At 36.0% G+C, this 23,705-nt stretch overlaps 2 protein-coding genes and 1 long non-coding RNA gene across 3 annotated transcripts in view; all 3 read left to right on the top strand.

Moving 5' to 3' along the window:
- Positions 1-2,456: 2,456 nt before the first annotated feature.
- On the top strand, positions 2,457-2,999 carry LOC119190108 (anther-specific proline-rich protein APG-like). Its single transcript, XM_037441172.1, has one exon. The coding sequence runs from the start codon at positions 2,457-2,459 to the stop codon at positions 2,997-2,999; it is 543 nt and encodes a 180-aa protein (XP_037297069.1).
- A 23-nt stretch (positions 3,000-3,022) lies between these two features.
- LOC115442246 lies at positions 3,023-3,915 on the top strand. The gene is made up of 2 exons (XR_005112706.1): positions 3,023-3,168; positions 3,628-3,915. It is a non-coding gene; the product is annotated as an uncharacterized LOC115442246 (long non-coding RNA).
- A 403-nt stretch (positions 3,916-4,318) lies between these two features.
- LOC115442227 (mitogen-activated protein kinase kinase kinase 4) overlaps positions 4,319-23,705 on the top strand; it is a 65,909-nt gene continuing 46,522 nt past the window's right edge. Inside the window, exons 1-2 of the mRNA XM_037441171.1 lie at positions 4,319-4,392; positions 14,806-14,943. Of these exons, the coding sequence (XP_037297068.1) occupies positions 4,319-4,392; positions 14,806-14,943 (212 nt within the window). The remainder of the gene's footprint in view (positions 4,393-14,805; positions 14,944-23,705) is intronic.

The raw sequence follows: 23,705 nt of genomic DNA, 5'->3' as shown, positions 1-23,705 counted from the left end.
TTCCATCGCGTCCTAGTCTTTTCTTCCAAAATCCTCCTTCAGATGACGTATCGCTTGATTCATTAGAAGTATCGGTATCAGTATCATAACTAGTATCGTCAGAATCTGTATGCCGTTTCTTGTAAATGCCATCTTTCTTTCGTTTTGCTTTTGCTTAGGTTTACGATAAGGTTGTGGCTTCTTGTATGAAGGATCAGGTGAATAGAATGGCATAACAATAACTGGAAGTTTGTGTGCTGGTCCCGGAGCTGGCATGGGCATCATTGGCATTGGGCCAGGAAATGGCATAGGTCCTGGGATTCCAGGAGGTACAGGAACGGGAATAGGCACTGGCATCTTGTCAGGTGGAGGACTTTGATAAAACGGTGGTAGAGTGGGCATTTGCGCACCTTCAGAATTTTGTTGTAGTGTCGGGAATTCTCCATTGGCTGGCATCCTACAGTGCATCGGTAGGTTTTGTGGAAAGTATTGTATATTGGTTGGACATAATGGCAACTCAGGCTCTTTTGCGATAGTTAATGTGGTACTTATTATGATAAAGTACCATCTTAACATATACATTTTTACCTGAAAAATAAATACAGTAATTACTTAACTTTTTTGATAATTTTGTTCTTATCTTATATTTGCAGAAACATTGAAAACATTTTAACGGTGTCATTTCTAACAAATATCACCATTATACCATTAAAAGAATGTAAATTTTATTAAAGGTAAAAAATTGCTTTATTTTTTTGTAATTAAACTTACTCTGTTCCATTAGCTGCCAGAAGCGGCTTCAACTACTAAATGCGTTTCTAGCAGAACTTCGGTTTCTTTTGTAATTTCAGCCAGATGTTCAAAAGAAAACATTCATACTAACGTCCACAATGAAGGTTTTATGCAATCTTCGACAATAGGTATTGAAAGCCACTTGCGCTGTTACGAGATACGGCTGGTCTATAACGCCTTATTTGTGTATCGAGAGGTAGACAGAAAACTTAAGGTAAGCATATCACCGTATGAAAGGACTGGGAGATATTAGTTTATCAAAGGTTAGTCGTTATCTGGGATTTAAAAACTTCATTATCATACTCATAACTTTATAGTCAGGGATCAATTACTGTTAGGTAGTTCATGTCGTCCATTAGATTTGTTATATCCTTACATGTTAGCCTCTACTACTATAATAAAAATAAATAATATACACTGATGGGCTATTTGACTATTATTGAGAAAATGGCTTCCGTAGGTTTTTATTCAATTGTTTAGATACATAGCACTGTTTTGTTCATTACTGTTGCTAAGTAGCAGAGTTAAGATTGTGAGACCACAATGATAAGAGTCGTAATTTATGGATGATCCTAAGGAACTCTGGGTGGTGTCTTGATCAGGTAACACATTATGTTCATGTCATTTAGATTTTAGACTATGAGTCATAAAAAAATGTTTTAGTTAGTGGAAAGATATTTATAACAAAAATAAACGGTTAATTAATTACTCTGACCTCCCGTGACCTTCTCTGTTTCCGCTTTGGGAAACCCCTTCCGATAATGTCTTTGCAAATTCGTCGTTGATAATTTTAGTAAATTCCCCATAATATCGCTTCGAAATATAGGTAAATTCCGAATTTTAGCACAATTTGAGAAATTATTATACTTAACTCTCCTATAAAGGCTTTACAAAGTATTGTAGATTTATGGCTGTGATTATAAATTAAATATCAGCAAGTATGTTTCTTCATTTGTGGATATGATAGGTGCCATTTATAATCAGACTATATATATTTAAAAGAAATCCATTTTACCTATAGAATGAGCTATTAAAATTTTCTTCAGAATCAAAAGATATATAAAATAAGTACCTTATTGCAAAACTACATAAGAAATATAAAAGCATACTGTAAGCAGGCAAATAATTAAAGAATTTTTTAAATCTTTGAATGAATCGACCAAAATCTAACACAAATAGCCAACGTTAGGTAACACATGCAAATCTATTGTACTTTAAAATCTGAAACTATATAATGGCTTGAAACCAAATTCTTTCACAGTTTAGGTGGATATTCCCAACTAGAAACACTGGTGATGCCCTGAAAAACTTTAAATCAAATTAAAGGTAAATTATATTAGACCTAATAGCCTGGGTGTTTTGTTCCTTACCTCTTTTCTTTATTTTTATCGTAATATTACCGCGGTAAGGGAATATGACATGAGTTGCATTGGACTCAGTTTTTTGTCCGGTAGTGTGCACTAAATATCTCTGAGTTTGACCTTGGCACAAGTAAGTTGTATCTCCATACCCTTAGGTAACTGTTAAATTTTAAAACTTTTGTTAAATTAATAAATTCATATGATAAAAAATAAAACTTTGGTGAACCCTGTTCATTAACTAAAACTTTATTTCAGATGGCTGTCCGATCGTGGCTGTGTGGTTTACTGACCTTATCTTTGATACTAAATACAGCTGCCCAATTCATGCCGCCGCCCGGCTTACCTTTCCCATTTCCACCACAAACGCCTGATGGCGCACCCATGCCCCCAATGCCTCCATTGCCGCCCATGCCGTTACCCCCTTCACCGCAACAACTACCAATGCCAATGCCGATGCCGTTGTCGATGCAGCAACCAAGAATTCCCATGGTAGTAATGCCATACTACTCCAAGAATGAAAAATCACCGACCAAATACATGAAGAAGAAACGACGAGTTCCAAAAAGGCATTACGAAGATTCAACATCAGATAGCGAGGCATCAGATTCAGGGTCAAATGATTTCGACTTCCGAGCTAAGAGAAGGCCGAGGAAAGGCAGGCGACAAGTTCTTACTCCAGTTGTTTCTTATGTCACTAAGGATGGGTATGTGGTATACCAGAAAAAAATAAAAAAGGAAAGAGCAAAGGACTGGCTCGAAATTGGAAAAAAGAAGAATTTGATTGGAAGTCATGAGGAGAGTGGGGAATTGTTGGAAGAAGTGAAACATAGGTTACGACGCGCTAAAAAGCGAAGCCGTGATGATTAATTTATTTTTTATTATAAATTCTGATAATAACTAAGTATATGATTTTGATAATAAATATATTGAAATTATTTATGTATATGTATTTTTTGTCATACTTAAGTAGTCACCTAGGTATTTACCAAAAAAAATAATATCTCCCGCAGATGTCGATAATTTAGCCAGCGGGCAAGTGAGTAATTGTAAAGCTACTTAATAACTATTACAAGTAATAATAATATAGTAATTTCTTTGCTCTTTTTAAAAAATAATCCAATACATAGAAATGATTTTGAACATATTGAAATGAATAAGTGACTAATAGGTAGCTAACAGCGCTATGAGGTCGAAAATATATTAGTATTTCAAATACGGTTTTGTGGTCAATCCATTCAATAATTAAACCACCTGCTTAACATTTTTTTAGTTAGGTTAGTTAGGTAGCCAGACCTCCTTACCTCTACTTATTATTATTTGTCGGTGGATATTTTCCTTGAGCTTCACCTAACACCAGACGCAAGTTAAAATTCATTCTGGGGTGATGACAAATTTATAAAAAAAAAATTATATCTCAATTGAATGTTATACTAGATCTTTATAAACGGAATAAAATAATAGAGCTATATTTAAGCAAGTAAATTTTCTTTTTCAGCGTCGATGGAAACAGTCATTTTACAAAATGACGTTAGTAAAGTGTCTTTTGCTAATTCAAATACTTGTGCATACCACGGTAGCTGGACGGTTGTTTAGAAATTATAAAAAATATGATACATCCGAAGACATTACTACAACTGCAACACAACCCCAATATTACTGGCCGTGGCTTCCTGGATACAAATACGACGCTCCTAACTACGTTTGGCCCTTATATTTTACTGGATAATTTATATTTAAAGAAATTAAATTGTTTTATCTCATATAAAAACAAGTATATAAAAGATTGTTTTTGTTTGAATTCTTCGCTCTCGTCCCGAAAAATATTTTTTTATATCATACGTATCAACTATAATTTCTGAACGATTACATATGTCAATGTCAATAATCTAATGACGCACTGTCACTGTCAGATGTCATTGATTCGTCATCGTTCATTTTTTGAATTTTCATTCACTTCAAAAAAGTACGTAGGGGAGGCATACGTGCGTGTTGTTTCGTGACTTCCCATTTAAAACTAGTGTTTTTACAATAATTTTGTAGTAAAAATGGTTATTACAACAAAGTGTTTCTTTAAATACCTAGTTGCCGGTGATTAAATATGTTTATTTATTATGTGACTGACAATAGTGATGTGGTAGTGTCGGGGGCAGCTACGTTTCGAATTCTTTGCCGTTCCGTTTTTGATAATGGACGGTGTTAATTTGAGGAAGAAGACGCGGATTCCGGCAATGTACGACTCAGAAGATAGTTCTGATGACATGTGAGTAACTGGACGTGCTAAGGTTATGCGATTCTTCACTATCGGTTGATGACCGGTCCCATTACTTATCTGATCTTTCTCGGAATTTTTAAGTCCTAAAGAACGAACTATGATATGACGAGGTTTAATGACTTGAACAGGAATTATTGAAAACATTTTGTCGGAAATAATTTGGTATTTGTGAAGTTTTTATGATCTATTGTATGGTAGATAACCCGCACTATCTAAACTACGCCTTATAAAGAGCGTTTTAATTAGATTACCAAGTGTCCATATTGCTGAGGGGGTTTTGTGCCGATTCTTCTTAATAGTGATAACAAGTTTAACGAAACAGGGTCTTGAAGATAAACCCTTCACAAAATATTTGAATATATTTTCAAATTTTGAATAAAGAATTTATAGTTAATGTTGTACAATATTTGGTAATTAAAAGTTTAGTTGATTGTGGAAATGAGGTTAAAGGTTAAAGGTCATAATTGATTATGTCTCAAAAGAGTAAAATGATATGCTAGTAACATATAAAAATGATTAAAAATATAATTTCAAATATATTTTTTAATCTTGTCGAAAATTGTTTTTTTAATGTATTTACATTATCACTGACTTAAATGTTTGCGTAAAGACTGGAGTTTCCAATTGGAAATACCATTGTACCACCAAAGTATTCAGACTTTCCGCTTTTGTAACAATTCTTCCATGTTAAATCATAGTGAATTTGAAGAATATTGTAATATTTTAGAATGATCACAGTTAAAATGACTTTTATGGATAGAAATATCCTAAACTAATTTGTTAAATAAAAACACACTTACACCATTAATCCCAAATGGGCAGGAAAAAGGTTTAGACAAACATATGACAAGTGACTTAGTTTTATAATATGTAAAAATGTTACATTTAAACCTATGTTTGTATTGTTAAATGTGTGTTCTTGTGATATCAGTATTTATAGTTCAAAGTCCAAATAAAATATATTTGCAGTATTAGCAAACAATAGTATAACAAGTTTTCTAGAAATTTATTTAATTTTTATAAAATAAATGGATTGTGGTAGAACTTAGTTGATTTTCCTTCATGGATAGCAACACCACATAAACATTGAGTAATAAAGTATCTATCACAATATGCTCATAATAGTTTTAATATCTTATAGATGCTTGAAATATCATATCAGCAAAAAATAGAAACTAAAAATGAGTTTTGTAGTACATAATTGCAATTGTCAGACTTTTCCGCATAGCTTGATTTAGGTTATCACTACAAAAATTTTAGACAATTTTATAAAGTACATAGTATACACATTATGTTCTTTTTTTATTCATAACTTTAAATTACTTTACTTAAAAGTTTACTGAGTGTCACTTAGATATGATTGCCTTTAAAGTATCAGTAGTACGCAACTACACTAGCTATAATGCAATACATACTAAAACAACAGTGTTTGCACATTGCTGTTTAGTTGCAGATATGGCAAAGCCGTTTAACCTACCCAGAGATACTTTTCTATTCTTATTCTGTCAACGGAGGCCAATATGTCTTTTTGAAATTACAGGCATTCTAATCAAAGAACAGCTTTGAAAGCCATACATGTAAGAGAATCAAAAAATCCTCTATTCACTTATATGGTTATCAAAGCTGCTCTTCGATTGGATTGTCCGTAATTGCAAAGACATACATGCCCCCGTAAACAGAATAGAGAGCCTGACCTTACTGATAAATGTATGCTTTAGAATCTATCCCACAGCACATGGATATACATAATAAAATCTATTTCACATTTTCATTGTTTGCAACTTTAATACCACTTTATTTAGATAAACCTTATCAATTTATTGCAATATTTAACATGTTGGAACTTGTTAACTTGGTGTCAATACCCAATAGGGATGTTATGTATGTATTCTTTGTTAAACTATTGTGTGTCTATTTGTTGTTGAGAATTAAAGTAGTCATTGTCATGATATGAAGTATTATAATATTATTATCATTGAGGTACATGTCATTTGTAACAATATTATAACATTATTTAAATACAGCTATACTATACACACATCACCCATTTATCCCCAAAGAGGTATGCAGAGGTGCAACCACTTTTCACTAAGTGTGTTCTGTCCCATAATGTAATAGGGGATAAGCCTATCGCCAAATCGGGCACAAATTCCGGCTGATAATGAGCAGTGAAACCCGCTATCACTTCGCCCGATCCGCGATTCGAACCAAGGATCTCAGAGCGGTGCCGTACCGCGTATGCAATACAACTACGCCACCAAAACAGTCAGTTTTTCTAATCTATCTATCTATACTTATAATAAATCTGTAGAGAGGTCAATTATGTACATGAAATATATTTCCAAAATAACTATCAGGGGGTGATTAGGGATCGATACTGATGCCAAAAATGCAATTAGTAAAATTTTTGTCTGTCTGTCTGTCTGTCTGTCTGTCTGTATAACCGTTATAGAAACAAAAACTACTCGACGGATTTTAACGAAACTTGGTACAATTATTTGTCATACTCCTGTGCTGGTTATAGTATACTTTTCATCACGCTACAATTAATAGGAGCAGAGCAGTGAAGGGAAATGTTGGGAAAACGGGAGAAGTTACTCCATTTTTAAGCTTCCGTCGCGTGTGCAACCTTAATGGTTAAAACTACGCAGAAATCATGTATGACGGAAATGTTCTCCTTAAAATTATGTAAAAAATATCCCACGACAGCATATGTCTATCTTTTATGGTTGACTCAAAATAACACGTGTAACTCCCGATAGCTTAGCAGTTCGAAGCTTTCTCATTATATTTGTCTACTCTTACGTTTATAACACTCTCAGTCATCCTTAATTAAAAAGTTAACATTATTAAATATTCCATAAAAAAGAATCATAGAAATCGGTATAGAAACACCAAAGTTATACATGAAATACGCTAATAATAAGCCATCACGCGTAAATACTGAATCATGCTATAAGCTTCCTTCGATTTCACCAGGATCCCATCATCAGACCCTGACCGGACAATCGGACCACCTGCATACCACCATACATTAAAAAAACATCCCGACAAATTGAGCACCTCCTCAATTTTTGAAGTCTGAAATCCACGCGGGCGAAGCTGCGAGCGGAAGCTAGTCATTAATATAATTTTGATTGAAGAAATCAACGGATAACATCCATTTGATTTCAATGTAATAATTCAATTGTTGTTAAGTCGTTTGTTTATTTATGTTGTTGTTTGTTGATGACTAATAATTAGTAACTCCAAAGAAACAACTTTTACGAATGACTCATAATGTCGAAAATAAAACATATAACTACGATAATGAGTAATGACACAGTTCCAATGCTTCCTTCGCCTCTTATTTGTTATTTAAGCTGTAATTTTTTTTATCTCTAAATTGCTTTAATCCATCCTAGCCGAATTTCGGTTATGGGGGCTGATATCAACGGAGATCAGCTAAATACGCAGGAGATATAATGCACATGTGTGTACGCAATACACGGGTGCACTCTGTAACTTCAGACTGCAAAGGGATCAGGTGCAAAACCAACGGCTTTACGTGCTTTAGGAGGCCCGGGGGTATCACGCCGCCAACTTCCGCCGTAGACCCCAAGCTACGACTGAGTAATTTTTTAAGTCAAGCCGTTCGCCTGATCTTAACAGTCATGACTGGATATTAACAGTGCAACACCATTCGAACGTTGAATTACGAGGCCCTATATATCACTGTATGGTCTTCATCCTAAGTCACTAGATATTAAGCCTCATAATGCCTAGCACTCACTGCATAAAATGACACTTATGCCGCAATTGGATAGTGTTTGCACAGTGCTGCTTGGCAGCAGAAATCCGCTGCGGACATTGACCATAAGAAGTACCTATCCAGTAGGAATCTGGCATACCAGAGAATTATAAGTCAACCGCAAAACTTAGGGCTCTCTAAAGATTTCCAAATGGTCTTGTCAAAAGGGGTCTGCATCTCGCAAATATCATTTACCAGCCAATTAACTATACAACAATCAAGGTAGTCCATTCACTCCATAGAACGTCACAGACTAGCACTTGAGAGTTATTCTGATCACAACCATTAACCATCGGGTCAGTAAGTTAATCTCTTCACGGATAATGCTAAGCGAAATTATCTTGCCACTCGACATCGCTTCATTATGATAAGAACTTTATAAACAGCACTGAACGGTCTATAATGCGATACGGCTGTCGGCCCGCGGTTATCAATGCTATCATTACAATATGATTCATTGCCACGGCGATGTGCATACATAACGACAGCCGAAAGTCTCTTGTTATGAATTATGATGAAATTTGCAATATTCTGTCTGTATGATATTTTTTTAAAATCACGGTATCAGAGTTTTGACTAGTTACTAGTGCTCCTTCCCAGAGATTAGTCGAGCTTCACCACTCAGTCGACGCAATGCCTATAACAAGGATGGCGAAACTACATTGGCGAACGTGTCATTTAAAAAAAAATATAATGTGCCGGTAGTGTGCCATCCAGAGCTGGCATTATCTATCCGAGTGCTGCGACTTTTTTTACGTCCGAACCGCATAACAAGTTGCAATCCCGTGGAATATCGAATCATAATGTCCTGCAAAACACTGAACCGCGGTCGTCTATTTGGATTATTAGATAATACTCTGTATTTATCCCGGCTTCAAAATACTTCACGCCGAAACACTCTTTTAAATACCTCCTTAATGTACTCAATGTTATGTACTCGCATTAGCTAAAGGTCTTTTTATTTATGATTGTAGGCCCCATCAATATTTTTGAAACACTAGTAATTTTACTGTGTTTTCTTTTTGACAAAAAAATTTTCAAATAAAAAACGCAATAAAATTTGCAAAAACAATCCAAAACCGGTCTTAATCAGATTAAATCTGTTTATTTCAGACTTTTGATGACTTAAAGAGACTCTGTAACATAAGAAGCACTTGTTAATGCAGATTTCTGCAATTACATTCAATAGAACGCTACCCACTAGCAATTCATACCAAAATCCCCGAGAAGATAATGAGTTTTATCCACAAATAAACTGTGGATAAATAAAACTCATTATCTTCTCTATAATATAGTCTGCATGAAATGTTATTTTTATTATAAATTGCTACATGATACTAATTCGATGAACCATCTCAATAAAATTAAAATTATATTATTTTTCGGATTTTAACCGTGATAAAATCCAAAAATATTGATTAATTTTAATGTCTAACCTTCGCATAAACATAAGAATACATTATGAACCGTCTCACTGTTATTAATGTTCGAAGCTGTATTTTCGTATGTGTAGGTATTTATTGTATCAATACCTTCGGCCATTAAAATTATTATTATTTTTAGTTAATAGTCTTTTCTTTCAAAGCTCTATAAATGTTCATTAATCCGCCACCGTTTCGGAGTGTGTTATCGCTGTGATGAAGAAACTGCGTAAGAAACTCCCTCAGCTCCACGAACTGTCAATAGAAAAAATATAAAATGACAAAATATCGATATCTATTTAATTTGACTTCACCGTACCTAACGGAAATTAGTAAGTGCAGTGCAGTCCAAGAAAAATATCGATTAGCGAGAGGTGTATCTCACGATTGTCGGCACAGTTGTGCCGGCCTGCCTAATTGCTTCTATACATTCCGCTACAAGGCCCTAATATTATAACGAGTGGATTACATTCCACATAACTATTTAATAAAGAAAAAATAATGAAGCAAGTGATTCACTCAATAAGTGTACAAAGACGTCCATGAATGTTTAGTATGGATGTATTGACGCGTAGTCTGCCGTTGAGGAAAAATAAGCTCTTTGTTAAAGGTCACGGAGGTCCGTCTGCCTAGAAATTTAATCTGTGCCGTAGGGTGAAAGTTGATTGAACGGAACAGTGATATAGACTGCCCGGCATTGACCTGGTCAATTATAAAAAGGATAGGCAGAGGCGGTTTTACCTATTGTGCAGGATGTGCGCTGCACACGGGCGCAGTGTGATTGGGCCCCAGACACGACACCTTCAAAGACACATGCGTCGCTTGCGACACTGGCGCCCTCAAACAACCTGCGCCCGGGCTAAGGCCGGCGAGCGGCTTCTTTACTTTACTCAATAACTTTTGATTTAATATTATCAAAATTAAAGATTACATTGTCTCCTAAAGGGCGCGAAGGAATTGATTGCACACGGGCGGCACATGAGCTAGAGCCGCCTCTGGGGATAGGGAAGCTTAATTTCAAGAACCAACAAATCAAGATAGGTTATTTTGGTGCAAAAAGTAACTATCGGACGCTAGTGACGGAGATGAAAGTTGATTCGACAATCTGGTTTTTAAGAGGGAATGACCTAGAAAATGTAGCTTTTAGCATATTTTTTAATGTTTCCTTATTCGTAGCAGTCTAGAAATCCCGGTGGTGAAAGTAGACCAAACGGAATGTTTTCTAGGTTAGTGAACTCCCAACATCTAGCCTAGTCCAGACTTTTCCACCGGAAGTGTAAGGGCCTATGCTTTTCACTTTCCTTACACGCGTGATTTGAAACGAGCTCTCTCTGTATCTTCAACGTTTAACATTTGTATGTAAAAGTATACTGTTTCCGACTGGATCGAGTTTGAGTCACATTGTCACCACGTTTAAAAACTTCTCGTGTATATATATCGTATCCAAGGTCGCATCGGTCTAGACATACGGAAAGTGAAAGTGAATTCCGGTGTATAGAGAGTGTTGCCAAGCAAAATTTGCCGTGTTCTTCTGATGTGATTACGTAACTCCACAACTCGCGAAATATGAGTAATCGAAACAATGTTATAACACCTACATCTCCAAAATGGCAGGCAGATATGCAAATAATTTGCTACTTCGCTGAGGTTTTTTCATGATGTCATAGTGCGAGTTATTCGCAGTTGCATCTAAGTCTAATAATCTGCACATTTATGTTCGAGAAGATTAGCTAAAGGACAACACGTACACCGGATCGTCGAGCATATTTCCTATATATTTCCTATGATACAAGAGGGTAGTCTATCGCCATATATTTATGGTGCAAATTCTTTTTGAAATTTATTCTCTCTAATTTTGTTCGCTCGCCCTGGGAACAAAATCATGTCGGTTAACTCAAAAATAGAACCCCTAATCTTGCATATTTGTAAAACATATCGCAGTTGAGCAAGTTCCGATGAAACATAATACAGTTTAGTTACCGAGTTAATGATCCCCAACACGTTGGGTCATCGTGTAACCGCGACCAAGGACGAAACTTGTTTACATAGAACAGGTCTTGGTAAGCGCATGTGGTTGTACCCTGACCGAGCGAATATCGCGTTGCATGCGCCCGTAATATCAGTATTATGTTGATATAATCACGCCTTTATCCATTATGGGGTGGATAAAGGTGCTTTTAGTGATGAACAGCGAGGAGAGTAAGTTATAGTCTTATTACACTCAAATGAAATTTAGTAGATGTATTGTTTCAAAACGGAATATTCTACTTTCGGCTGCCCTATTGCATTATGAACCCAAATTATTCGCATCATTACTTGAACATAACCTAGATCGTTACCATACCTTGTGATTGAGTTTTTTTGGACTGGCTGTCCACGTGTTTGATATTAACCCTGTCTAAGGGCATCAGTAACTACAAATTCGTGTTAAAGACCCCTGGATGGAAAGTGTTGAAGGACTCAAGATTCAAAGTCAGGACTTCTCGGCCCAAGACTCTTATATTCAGACCAAAGAGGTAAGGCGTAATATACAGTTTGAAGAAATAACCTCAGAAAGGGGATTACCCAGAACAAGAATATTTTAAAAGATTTTATGGTTGATTATAGCCGATGAGACGTTTTGACGTAAAGAAAAATAACTATTATATCAATTTGATGTTTTTTGCCGGTTCATTGTTTGAGATTTCCAAAGGTGTTATGTACGTATATCTAAACTCAAACATTATCTCGGTTAGTACGCAGCGGTATTTATCGTAAATCCACTTCTTGAATGTAGTAAATCAAATGTTCGCCTAGCATTGTCTATGGCATGAATGGGTTGACTTGGATTTGTGCAGCAACATTTACTTACGGCAAACCATTTTTTTTAATTATTAAGTCACCAAACCTAATTTTTATCACAAAATGTGGATGTCTACGCTGGGTACCCAGACACGAGCAAATAGTTTTGAAAAAATCCAAGTGGGAAATGTGAGTAAGGAATCTTTGAAGTCCCTTCCAGATAGTATAACTCGCTTTTAGCCAATGGGAGGATTAGTGGGAATTAATAAGATGCCTTTTTTGTTAAATTCTCCTTTTTTTGAAAATCACAACGTCCATCGTATTAGCGAAATAAATTAATGACTTGTCACTACTGGTTTACAATAATTTACTTCGATGTGTATAATTGTGCGACCTTGGTGTTTGGTTCGTTGTGTTTGGGTAAATTATTATTAGCATAAATAAACACGTGACTGGCAACAATGTTAACATACTTAAATAACATAATTATACATGTATGAATTGAGAATAATATTACCGTGATGGACATGTGTGGCATAACAGAGGATATAGTTACTAAGATTGAGAAGGGTGGTAAAGTGGTTTGGGCATTTGAAGAGGATGGATGATAGGAGACTGACAAAGAGGATATATAAGGCAAATGTGGATAGAAGAGCCGGTAGGGGTCGACGGCACCGAACCTTCGAAGGTCAGATATCTGTCATTTTTAGTAAACAGATTAAAAGTACCCTGAACCAGCGGAAATGCATGAAAAGATTGATGAAGGTGGAGGAAGCAAGGAGAAGTATGCCAGAATCGTACAAAATGGCAATCCATAGTCTCTCACACCGCTTTGGGATAGAGGCATGGTACTATGTATGTATTAAGAGTTTTCCTGTTTTACGGATGAATTAATTTTCTTATGCATCGAAAACAAATACTTAGTGTTCGTAGTTAAGAACAATGGAGTTGGAATTCACACCACTCGAATTCTAATGTGTTATTTCATGACGTCGCCAATCAATATAAGTTACCGTGCATAGATTAGTTAATTGTTATACCTCGTCCTTAAATATTTTAGTAGAGACATTTATTTATTTATTTGGACGACCAACAAAACATACACAATACATAACTATTTGTAACATTACAGTAAATAATTGCTGCAGTGCAGTTTTAATTACAGGCTGTCACAGCATGAACATATTATTACATACCAGTAAACAATTGGCTGCACCATAAGTGCAATATACTCTAAATATAAGACTGAATATAAAACTAGATTTAGGTTTCAACAAGCGAGTTCAATATTTTCTTTTTGAAGATAGAAAGCGAGTCATTAAATATGTCAATACAATTAGATTTTCTACAATTCGGTTATATAATCTGGATAGGCGAGGGACAGGCGAGTGATTACCAAGGTTTGTTTTGCTGAATCTACAATTAAATAAGGGACGTGGGTATCTAGAGATTTTAGTAGGTACATTAAGAGAGAATTTATTGAGAAGAGGTGGACAATCTATATCACCGTTGACTATTTTATACAAAAGCACCAAGACTAAGTTGATCTCGTCTGTCTTTCAAAGTTATGTATTTAATTTTATCAGTGTAAGTTTTCACATGTTTAGGTGGCCTAAATCTATAAGCTACATGTCTTAATATTTTTTTTTGTATTCTCTCAATCCTATCACAATGAACTTTATAAACTGGACTCCACACCCCACTACAGTATTCCAGTCTGCTTCTTACATAACTGTTATACAACATTAGGGTAGTAGATTTATTCTTAAATTCTTTACCATTTCTATATAACAAAACCTAGTGATTTATAGGCAAGGTCAGTAATATTATCAATATGATTAGTAAATTTCAGCTTAGTATCTACAACCACACCAAGATCACGAACTTGGGATACTTCATTTAAGATTTCACCAGCAATGCTATAGGTGGTATTCACTTTATTACGTTTTAATGTAAACTTGATATGATAACATTTCGCAGGATTAAGAAACATTTTATTAGTTATGCACCAGTCGTACAATTTTTTAAGATCGGATTGTAATAATATAGAGTCATCAAATTTTACATAAAATTTGTACAAAGTTCAGAAGTAGCTTGGTATAACAAAATAATTGCAATATATAAAATTGGCCCAATACTCTAATTGCCCATGTTGGAACTGGTTATGCATTGTATAGCGATTGGCTCGCCCTCGTTCCGTCTCGTCCTGTTATCACGAGGTGGGATGGAACACACATTGCGATAGTGGGTGCACTGATTGCACCTCTGCCTACCCCTTAAAGTTAAAGATGGTATGTGTGTCATGACTCATATTATATGCAACTGGTATTCTTGCTAGATTTTCGCTGGTGGAATTTCCTTTCTGTACTGTCTTCGAAAATTTAAATAGCTCATATAATTCTGTTCCAGCGACACCCGGGACGTTATCGTTCGTCACAGCCGGTCTTCGTCGAAGGCGCTGCTAGCGGACGCGGGCGATGGCGCCGAGGCGGACCTGCTCGGCACCACGCCGCCACGCTCCAGGATCAGGAACAAGGAGAAAAGGAAGTATGTTTGCAAGGCTTATTTTGGGTGACATTTGAATATAACAAAAATTAATTGTTGTATGCGGCTTCGCTCGCGCGAATAGCCTTTCGTTTCAAAAATCCCTTAAATTCTGTATCTATCCGAAGCATCATCAGCTTTATGCCATATACTTAAAATTCGGATCAAAAATTTTAATATTTCCCACAATAACAAATAATAACCGGATACAAATTTGCTTCAACAAATATATAAGCTAACATAACACCCAGGACATGGTCTATCCGTGTGTCAAATTTCATCCAAATCTGTTCAACGATTGCTGCGTCTACTTCTTACAAATATCGCAACTTTTTCACAATTTGTATTTGTTATATTAAGTAAGATTTGACGACGAGACGAGTTGCTCGCCTGATGAAATACGACCATGCATATAGCATTTCAAACTTACAATCCACTGCATTACATTGAACTGCCGGTGACACCCGGAGGCATGCGGTATTAGGTATTATAATGCTCAGTAAATTTATACAGGAAATCTCCTACGAACTGGAACAGCACAGTACAAGTACAATGCTGCTTGACGGCAGATATAGACATTGAGATGGTACTTACACAGATGGACCTTCGTATATATGAATATATACTAACCTATATATTATACTATATAAAGCCAAAGATCTTATTTGTTAAAACGCGCTAATCGCAGGAACTGCCAAACTAATTCTGATTTTATTTCACTCATAGTAATCTGCATCCCTCCTAAGTGCTGTAGGCTACTATCTATCTCGGAAAAATATTTTCACCTAATCGATGCTGCAGACGAATTCTGGTATTTGATAAAACAATAATATAATTTTATTATCGACACACCACAGTAAAGACAGAAATGGCATTTAATGATTTCTGCGTTGACTACTCGGGAAAAGTCTAGATGGAATAAAGTTCTAGGTTGTTCCAGAGTCTAACGAACCTATGCGTCTACCAGTGAAACAATTTTTTGACTCGCATCCTCTGCCGTTAAAAATCATGCAACATGCTCGACAAAACACTATAATTAATACAAATGTGTATTAATTAATTAGTGGCAGTTAAAATTAATATAATTTTCACCTTATTCAATAATAAATTAATGATATATAATCGAGAAACATTCTTCTGATAAAGTTTTTGTATAATTTATAACTTTGACGTATATTCTATAGACACAAATGTCGATGTAAACTATTTGTTCAAAATAGAGTTTAAGAACTAAAGTTCCCTGCCGCGCTCAAACATCAATCGTCGTCTAACTTTGACTTTAAACATGCAGCGCTAAAGCGCTTTAAATAGAGTATAAGTAAAATGGCAACCAATACCGGATTGCAGTACACTTAAGTTGTGTGTGTTCGGAACACCAGATCTAGAACTTAATAGGTACATATATATCGATGATTGATTTGTAGTGTTTTTCGTAGAATACTCGATGGATTCATGTAAATACAATTAGTTACGAAGTAGTTTCGTAAATTGATTGAATGTGGCTAACAGGCGGTAACGACATACCTTGTCACTCAAAAGTCAAACTTAACCCAAGGTTATTAAAGTTAATAATTCAAATTGGAAAGTAAATATTGATGGAAATTATAAACGTAGCTTTATAATTTATTAAGTATTGATTGTGTAGCGCATCAGCTTTTAAACCTTATTTATACATTGCATTAAGATGGTTTTGATATCTTGTGAAGTTGGTGTATCCTATTTTAATTGGTAAATTAAAACAGTTTTATTTATTTTATTATAATGTTTTTTTATTGTAATCATCAATGTTGTAGAACATATTCAAACTTACATATCATGAGTACAAATAAGGAAAGATTATGACGTAAAATTATAAGATAAGTTTTTTGTATTTAAGCCGAAACTAAGTTTAAGTTTTCCTTTGGACGTGTCGTAGCAAGAAACAGTCATGTTGATATAGCTTGCATCACGCGCCGGGCGAATATTTGGCTATTTGACGAAAAAGTTCGCCGAATATTCGATATTCAGCGTGCCAAATATGCTGTTAGTTGCAAGTCTACTTAACAATAAATAAATAGGTTGTTCAGTTGTGGGAAGATTCCTGGCTAACCCACCCGGGATAATCATGGTTTCAAATACGGTGTATTACACCGTATAGGTTAAACCGTCTCTAGCATCATGCTGGCATTAGGTACTCTTGGTGTATTCGGAAACATTTTTGCGCCTTTCGGGCAAATTAATATCGACTTTGTGTTCTTTATGTACAAAGCTTTTTTTTGGACCAAACGTTTTTGCTAAATAGAAATAGAAATGACTATGAACACAATGACATTTTACAATGACTCCGAAACTACGCTAAGCGTGTTCTATTGTTCACAGTAAAATTACTTTACACTCCGAAAGGACTGTAAGCCAGTCCTATCGTTGTTTTTTTTTTTAAATAAACCAAACAAAAGAGACAGTTTATAGCGATGTTATTTTATAAAATATTTTAAAATTAAAACTAGAATAACTGGATTTTCTACTTAGATACTTTCACGTGTATTCATAAACAGTACTATGAGGACCTATGGCGCGCGCAAGCGCATAATGTCTGCAAATATCGTTTTCTTTGAGTTTGTTCAGCTTAGTTTATCTAAGAGCCAATTCAAGAATTATATCTTCCTATGCCAACGTACTGAGAAGGCTGTTATGTTAAAAGTTCTGAAAAATGGGCTTATTATTAGCATTGCTCCGTTCTTAGCTAACATTTGTGAATACGGGACTTTGCTAATTTCCAAAATTGACGATCATTCACAATGACGTGGGCGGTTCATTGGCTTTGCAATGAACCGCCGCCATGACCTTGTTAATAATAACGGCCAAATTATTTATGTAAATTGTTCTTCGCAAATATATTGTGCCCACGTCAGTTTCGATTGACGTGCCTAGAAAAGTAAACTGCAGTTATTCTTATATTGCGCAATCGAATAATAAATGCGAAAGTTTGTGAGGATGGATGTATGTATGTTCCTCTTTCACGAATAAACTACTGAACGGATTTGGATGAAACTTTACAGTAATATTGGTCATAATATAACGATACGTACCAAGTATTACGACTTAGTCGGAAAAAATGGATCCCGGAATACTACAATCACGCGGGCGAAGCCGCGAGCAAAAGTTAGTATAAATCAGAAGCAACTCTGTGTGTTACGCTTTTTTTTTTTGATGGTTGAACCACTGGACGAATTTTGATTAAATTTGTTATGGAAATAATTTAAGAATATGGGGAGATAAGCTACTTTTGATCCCGCAAAAATATATAGCGGCACCGAAATAACTTCTTCAGGCGCAGGCGCTAGCATTATATTATGTTATGAACAGAACTACAAAATTTTACAATCAATCCAAGCGGTTGATGTTCGTAGTTCCGATTCAATAGGTCCTAATAAGATCTGTGTTAGGTTGGAGACCTATACCGTAATTCTACGACTGTCCGACATTTAAAAGGCTAGATATATATTTTGAAACTACAAGTAGGCCGGCATGATAATGATGACTGGCGAGCAACATCATTTTCATGAGTCAACATTATCTGGAAATCACTCCACTTACTCCAAAAAATTATGCCTAACAGCTTGCACACAGCGAACAGAAATAAGTACTTAGAGGGATTTCCCCATATCATGTCCGTATCCAGTCGGAAACATATCTTTAACATTATGCTCGTTTGCCCCGTATATAATAAAAAAACGCATGTGAATCCTATAGTTTTATTTAGGTTAAGAGTTCAATAACCTCTAGCCAGATGTTGCTTTCGTAGTAAATGCCAAGTATGTAGATTTGTTTAATAAATTATAAGCATACCAAAAACTATTAGTACAAGTACAAAAGATGTAAATATACTCGTGTATAATGCTGGACGGCGGCTGCACATTTTAATTCCCCAAATAATTAGTTATACTTAGGGACTGGCTTCATTCTCGTTCTAAGTGAATTTTGAAACAACAGAAACAAATGGTGTTGTAGTACCTAACTCCCAGTACTTAGCAATTATACTCATGCGGGCAAGAGAACTACCATACGCCTTAAAATTAAAAACGAAATGCAAATTCAATGGAAATAACGGTACTGATCTATTTAATGAGAAGCGTTAACAAAAAATATCGTGTTTTACCGGTTCGCAGATTCCATCGCGTTCTGTAAAAACTAATTAAATTCTGGGTATTTTTATATTCGTGAGCTGGCTTCGGTATTCGCTAGACTGCGGATCTCTCCATTAATATTTTCAGCTCCTTAACTTTGATAAACGTGGTTGAAAGAAAAATTGACATGGCGGACAGTGGCTTTGCCCATGTCTTGAGAAACAGCGTCTGCCTTCGTGGACTTAATAATTCTTTCTATTTGAGACTTGCTGACCCTCAATGCGCGGTGTTATACGTCTGTCTGTGACTGCTTGCATATGCTGGCAGGTATTAGAGCGTATTTACTGTTCATTTCGTTTAATCGTGACTTGCAAGTTGTAGTGTCTCTAGTTAAGGATCTTTAATATAATTAATGTATGTATTAGATATGTTTAGTTTATGGAGTTTATGAATACTCTTTGTTATAAAATTATTTAATATAAACTATGGTTCTAAAACCGGCGATAGCCTAATTGGGTATGGAACAGATTGCTGAAACGAATGTCCGCAGGTTCACACCCAACCTTTGACTTTTCTAAAGTTGTCTGTGTATTGTTTGTGAATGATCGCTTGCTTTAACGGTAAAGGAAAACACCGTGAGGAAATCTGCGTATCTGAGAAATTCTCTATAAGCACTTTGAGGGTATGTGAAATCTTCCAATCCGCACTAGGCCAGCGTGACTGCAATGGACTTATTCCTTTCATTAATAGGAGGAAACTCGTGCCCAACAATGACACAGTTCATGAAACAGAGCTAAATATTATGTATAATATTATCTAATCCTGCCGCCGACCACAATTTTGCAGACATTATTTTAGTCTGTTTTGATAAACACAGTACTCAGTATCCAGTGTAATTACCGTGCATTACGACTTAAAACTAAATGTCTGACGAACAAAATGTAGCGACACGCAGTGCTTAACAATTTAAAGTACTGGTGATAGGACCACCGCAACGTCTATTTCCACCGCTAAGTATCAGAGCGCAAACACTGCTGTGTTCCGGTTTGAGGAATATTGTAGCGTAATTACTGGAGATTATGAGACTCAACGCCTCAAGTCTCAGGGTGACCAGTGCAGTGGAGTGCCATTGTTTACGGACAATCGTGACGACTACCACCAGGCTTATTCGTCTGGTAATATATTTTTTAAATAAAAATAAAACTACACATCCATGCAGTGGTGGGATGTGTTCCAGATGCTAGAAATAAAGTGAAATAAGCTCGCCCCTTCTTAGAACTCGACCTTGACACCCTCACAGACATTAGGAATCAGAACATTAGGCGAGAGTTATCTCTACTGCAGCGTTGGCGGCGACCTTGCTATCGCTGCCCTTATCACTGATAACGGCTGTCTCTTTTGTTTCCGGCATACACGTATATTATTACTGTAATCGTAATATTCTGGCTAAAAGCATATTTGTGTAAACAATTGCAAGAGAATGTATATCGTCTACTCTATTCTTATTGATAAAATTAGCGTTTTAATATGTAACGTGTGCCTACCTGATGGTTAATGGAGTGGGGTCCAATAGGGTGTCGACTGACGAGAGATGATTACCCCTCGGCAGTCAAACACAATTATGCCGGCCTGTTGGAACCGAAATTTCTGGATCTCTGTTAGGAAAGACTTGAAGCCCTCCATCGATCATATACGTCCTCGTACATTCCTTGCGTAGTTTTACGGCGCATGAGTAACGCGGGGAAAGGGGACATGGGCAGAATGACAAATAATCTAACTCGAGCTGCATGAAAATTAAATCGTTTATCGAATTAAATTGATGTATTTCCATAAAAAAAATTATAATATAGAAAACGATCTTTATTGGATGATAGCGTTTTAGTCAGAAATGGTCGATAATAATGATATTAATAGGAAATATCTAGAGAGTTGATAATGTTATCACGAATGTCGAGCCGCGCAATGTCCGGTGTATTTAATTCGGATTGAGCGAATCGCTTCTCTCGTTGAGTCATTGTTTGACTAAACATGAAAATGAAAAATACTGATTATTGTGAACTGTTTACACTACATTAATTGGGGCATTGCACGTTGTACTTGACAGGGTTGCAAGTAACATGTAAATATAGGGATACTAACGAATCACGTTCTAGGGTTATCATTTATATGACTGTTCAGAGCAGCTATCTCAGTGCAATAATTCAGTTAAAATTTAAAAGTGGATTTGCGGATTATTGTTTGGTTTACTATTAATATGGGGACTCAGTACAATAATTTGTTCCAGCTAGATTTATGAGTCATTGTACAGTGTTCCAAACGAAAAAGATATCCCTGGGCCGTCCCGTATGCGTCGAAAATGGCCATCGCGGGTTTTGCTTGAAATGCCGGTGTGGCTTATACCGGGTCAGAGGCTTGGTCAAACCCTCGCTCTGATGATGCTATACTCCCGAGTGTAGACTGGTAAAAACAATATACCCATTCCCCCTCCTGCCCCTAAGTGGTGGTGGCGACAACACTTTTTTTCCTTGCGAAAAAGTATCATCTTGCACGGAATTCCGAGACTGGAACACGAAATGGTATGAGGTTTAAGATCATGTTAATACATTAATTTACGATTGTTTCATTGAAGACAATTTGGTGATAATTTTAGTCCCGTATTTTATGCTTATGCAAGAACCTCTTTAATAAAACAACACGGAATTTTCCCTATCATACTGATCTAATTTCTTTTGGAGATCTCTCTGTTCTGTAGGTTTTATTCACGTTGTTTTCATTTACTGGCAGAATGAAACACAAATTGCTCACTACCTTATGATTTTATCATTTACTACTTTTGTCCACGGCTCCGCCCGCGTTATAAAGATTTTCGGGCTAAAGTTTTCCGTTATAAAAGTCAAGCTATATATTTTCTCGGGAGCCTATGTTCTTTCCAGGGTCTCAAACTGTCTCTATACAAAATTTTATCCTAATACGTTGGGTAGTTTCGGGTTTAACACGTTCAGGCAGACAGATGCAGCGGAGACTGTTTTATATTATATTTTTGTAGAATCTTTTCTAACAGGAACAATCCCGTCATACATCATTGTTGTGTAACTTTAACCGTTTACGCAGCGCACGCAACAGAAGCTCTCAAAACGAATAAATTTCCCTACCCGTTTTTGCAAAATGTTTCATTACTGCTCCGCTCCTATTGGTCATAGCGTGATGATATATAGCCTATAGCACTCCAGGAACAAAATGCTATCCAACACCAAAATAATTTTTCAGTTCGAACCGGTAGTTCCTGAGATTAGCCATTACTGCTCCGCCCCTATTGGGTATAGCGTGATGATATATAGCCTATAGCACTCCACGAACAAAGGGCTATCCAACACAAAAAGATTTTTTTAGTTTGAACCGGTAATTTCTGAGATTAGCGCTTTCAAACAAACAAACAAACAAACAAACTCTTCAGCTTTATATAATAGTATATAGATTTCTTACCTTCGAAACATGACTGTACTGGGATTGAACTTGTTCTTCATCTTTACACACTCCTAGAACCTCCGCCAGACCACATCCGACTAATCAGCGCTCGCCGGGGATATGTACGCTACAGATTAGCAACACAACCACTGCGTTACTTGTGCCACCTACGTTACTTATTTAGCCGCAGCCATCTGCTCAATACTTTTAAATATTCAAATATCCCTAAATACATGCCCAATTGGTACGCAAGTGTTAGTGAGTTAAAAAAACAGAGATCTTTCGCAGTTTCGTGTTTACGCCACTTTAGCTTGTAGGTGATTGAAATATAACATTTTTCATTGTTCGATGGCTTTGCTTCGAGTCTTATAAGTCAAATACCGGCGCGTTAACGTCCAAGACTTTTGTGTGAAGAACTTTGTATGTGGTTTCGTTTGTTCGTTTGTTTATTATGCTAAATATGTTTAATGGATATGTGGACTAGTGTTCCATGGTCAGTGTGGTTAGTGCACGTTCAGGATGGTGGTGTTTCTCATGTAATCCACTCGGTCTGTCCTAGACTTCTAGTGTAGGTGTAAAGAATTGTAAGTTTTATTTGAACTATTCTTCATTTGTCCGTAATTCTATTTTAAAAGTGTCGATTATAATGATATTTTTTTTTATTTTATTTCCTAAATTGGGGTTCTTTATTGAGATAAAGAGAGAGCTTATTGCATTGTTATTACAACGACGAATGTTTAAAAAAATCCCACCCCTCGTCTGTTCGTCTGAACGCGATAACTTAAAAATTACTAAAGTGATTTTTGTTAAATTTAGTATAGAAATAGTTTAATACCTAGAAAGGACATAGGCTACTGACTGGCAGCGCAATTTGTTTTTAACTTTCAACAACAGGGATGGATTAGCTTTTTAAACCTTAACATATTTGTAGATATATAGCAACATAGACAAAACACACATAAAAGTTTTATTCCCGATTGGGTAGGCAGAAGTGTAACTTGGGCATCCTCTTTTCGCCTGTTAGAGGGCAAGCCTATTGCCTTATCCGGTACAAACTTCAAGTCTCCGGACTGATACTAAGCTTCTGATACATTTTACCCGACCTGGGCGTCGAACCCGGGACCTTAGAACGGTATGGTATCGTGCGCGCAAGCACTAGACCTCGTAACAGACACCACATAACCTGCAGACTTT

Source organism: Manduca sexta, chromosome 21 (genome assembly GCF_014839805.1).
Source record: "Manduca sexta isolate Smith_Timp_Sample1 chromosome 21, JHU_Msex_v1.0, whole genome shotgun sequence".
Classification (NCBI taxonomy): Eukaryota; Metazoa; Arthropoda; class Insecta; order Lepidoptera; family Sphingidae; genus Manduca; species Manduca sexta.
Note: the sequence above shows the minus strand (reverse complement) of the source record. Positions and strands in the feature narration are given on the sequence as shown.